We start from the raw sequence: 2,560 nt of genomic DNA, 5'->3' as shown, positions 1-2,560 counted from the left end.
GTGGCCGAGTTTCTGAGGTTGAGCTGTTACGCTCGAGGCACGGTGGCGTCTGAGTATGAGAGGTACGTTCGGTTTGAAGATGGATTAAGGGATAATCTAAGGGTACTGATTACTTCACAGAGGGATTGAGAGTTTGCGGTTCTGGTTGAGAAGGCGAAGATCGCCGAGGATGTTAAGTGCGTGGAGCGCCAGAATAGGGACCGAGAGAGAATCAAGAATAAGAGGGATTTGGAGCCCTCTAGTTCTATTTAGAGGCCTAAGAAAATGGCCAAACCTGATGGGCCAGTTAGAGTAGGAGCCCCTGTTGCTCCTACCAGGATTCAACTGTGTAGATTGTGATAGGCGCCATTCGGGCGAGTGTTGGAGGAGGATTGGGGCTTGTCTAAAGTGTAGGTAATTAGAGCACTGTATCAGAGAGTGTCCACAACAGGTGGATCAAATACAAGCTTTGAACCGAGTTTTGTATAGCCTCGGAGGGCAATTCAGCAACCATTTAGGGGTCGTGAACCGACTAGGGGTGGTAATGGTCGGGGTCGTGGGCAAAGAGTACTGTGTAGAGGTGCTAATCAAACAGAGGTGAGGCGGCCTGCATTCATTTATGCGGCACGATGCTGAAAGGATAAAGATGTTCAGATGTTATAACCGGTACTTTCTTTATATTTGATATACCTTATACTACTCTGATAGACATAGGTTCTACACACTCCTATGTAGCTAGTACTGTATCTGAAACCCTAGGAATTTCTGTTGAGAGCACTACTAGTAAGGTTACTGTATTGAGTCTGTTGGGGTAGTCTGTTCAAGTTAGTAAACTCTATATAGATGTTCCTTTAGTGGTACAATGGGCTATTTTTCTGGCAAATCTGATGGAGCTTCTGTTTGGAGAGTTCGATTTAATTCTAGGTAGGGGCTGGTTAATTAAGCACTGAGTCAGTTTAGGCTGCGCATCTAACAGAGTTGTTCTGAGAACTAAGGACTCTTCTATTGAGGATATCAAAACAGTAAAGGATTTTTCGGATGTCTTTCCTGAGGAGTTACCGGGTTTACCTCCGAATCGAGAAGTTGAGTTTGGAATTAAGTTTCTATCGGGTACAGCTCTGGTGTCCATTGTTTCCTATCAAATGGCACCGAAGGAGCTTGCAGAGCTCAAGGCTCAACTTCAAGAGCTTTTGGATCGTGGTTTCGTCCGTCCTAGTGTGTCTCCATGGGGAACACCAGTTCTGTTTGTTAAGAAAAAGGATAGGACCATGAGGATGTGCATCGATTATCGGCACTTCAACAAGTTGACTGTAAAGAATAGGTATCTATTTCTGAGGATCGATGACTTGTTTGATCAATTTTGAGGGGTTTCGGTGTTTTCGAAGATTGATCTTCGTTCAAGCTATCATCAGTTGAGGGTTAAGGAGTTGGATGTTCATAAGACTGCATGGGGTTCTTGCTTCGATTATTCTGATAGAGATTCTCATTTCACTTCTCGGTTCTAGAAGAAATTACACGAGGTTTTGGGTTTGAGATTGGATTTCAATACTACTTTCCATCCTCAGACCGGTGGTCAATTTGAGAGGGTGATTCAGATACTAAAAGATATGTTTTAGTTGTGTTTTTTATTTCCATGGTAGTTAGGAGGACTATCTGCCGCTAGCTGAGTTCGTCTACAATAACAGTTTCTAGTCTAGCATCCAGATGGCACCTTATGAGGCTTTGTATGGTTGTAAGTGTCGTACTCTGCTATGTTAGACTGAATTGGGTGAGCATCAGGTTTTGGGCCCTGAGTTGGTTTCTGAGACCGAAGATAAGGTTAGACTGATTAAGGATCGTCTGAAGGCGGCTTCTGATAGGTAGAAATCTTATGCAGATCTGAATAGGCGTGATATCATGTACTCTATGGGGGACTTTTTATTTCTTGAGCTTTCTCCATGGAAGAAAGTTCTGAGATTCGGTCATAAGAGCAAGTTGAGACCTAGGTTCATTGGGTCGTAACAGATTCTAAAGCGTGTGGGACCGGTCGCTTATCAGCTAGAGTTACCTCCGGAGTTAGACCATATCCATGATGTCTTTCATGTTTCGATGTTGAGGCAGTATCAGCCGGATCCATTTCATGTTATTTCTGTTTCGAAAATTCAGGTTAAGCCGGACTTGACTTTTAAAGATGAGCCAGTTCAAATTCTGGATCGAGATTTTAAGGTTTTGAGGAGGAAGTCCATACTGTTAGTGAAGGTTCTGTGACAGAATCATGGCACTGAGGAAGCCACGTGGGAACTTGAGGACTCGATGCATCAGCAGTACCCTTATTTGTTCTGAACAGGTAAATTTTGAGTTCGAAATTTCTTTTAGGGGGTGGAGTTGTAATTCCCTAATTAATTTATTTCTGCTTCTGTAAAATCTAACACAACTGTGTATCTGCTTCAATGGTTAAGTGTTCTGGGTGTGTGTGAGAGGTATTCTCATCTTTGCTAAATTTTGTTAATTTTGGATCCAAGCCTTATCATTGTTCGATGGGCTTATATTAAATTTCCTGTAAATTCATATCAGAATAAGCCTACTGGTTTGAGTGGTAATG

General features: G+C 42.7%; 1 protein-coding gene across 1 annotated transcript; it reads left to right on the top strand.

Annotated features, from left to right (window-relative positions):
• Nucleotides 1-264: 264 nt before the first annotated feature.
• Nucleotides 265-2,226, top strand: LOC108462012 (uncharacterized). Its single transcript, XM_017762020.1, has 4 exons — nucleotides 265-328; nucleotides 688-767; nucleotides 1,738-1,797; nucleotides 1,984-2,226. The coding sequence occupies exons 1-4, from the start codon at nucleotides 265-267 to the stop codon at nucleotides 2,224-2,226; spliced, it is 447 nt and encodes a 148-aa protein (XP_017617509.1).
• Nucleotides 2,227-2,560: the final 334 nt, after the last annotated feature.

This window comes from Gossypium arboreum, chromosome 13, assembly GCF_025698485.1.
Source record: "Gossypium arboreum isolate Shixiya-1 chromosome 13, ASM2569848v2, whole genome shotgun sequence".
Lineage (NCBI taxonomy): Eukaryota > Viridiplantae > Streptophyta > Magnoliopsida > Malvales > Malvaceae > Gossypium > Gossypium arboreum.
This window is presented reverse-complemented; position numbering and strand designations above follow the sequence as displayed.

Bases quoted from the DNA above. Each gene is read 5' to 3' on its own strand.
- LOC108462012 (XM_017762020.1), top strand. From the start codon at position 265: ATGGCCAAACCTGATGGGCCAGTTAGAGTAGGAGCCCCTGTTGCTCCT. The intron at 768-1,737 runs GTTACTGTATTG...CTGCTATGTTAG, and splicing joins TTGAGAGCACTACTAGTAAG to ACTGAATTGGGTGAGCATCA. The intron at 1,798-1,983 runs GTTAGACTGATT...GGGTCGTAACAG, and splicing joins TTTCTGAGACCGAAGATAAG to ATTCTAAAGCGTGTGGGACC.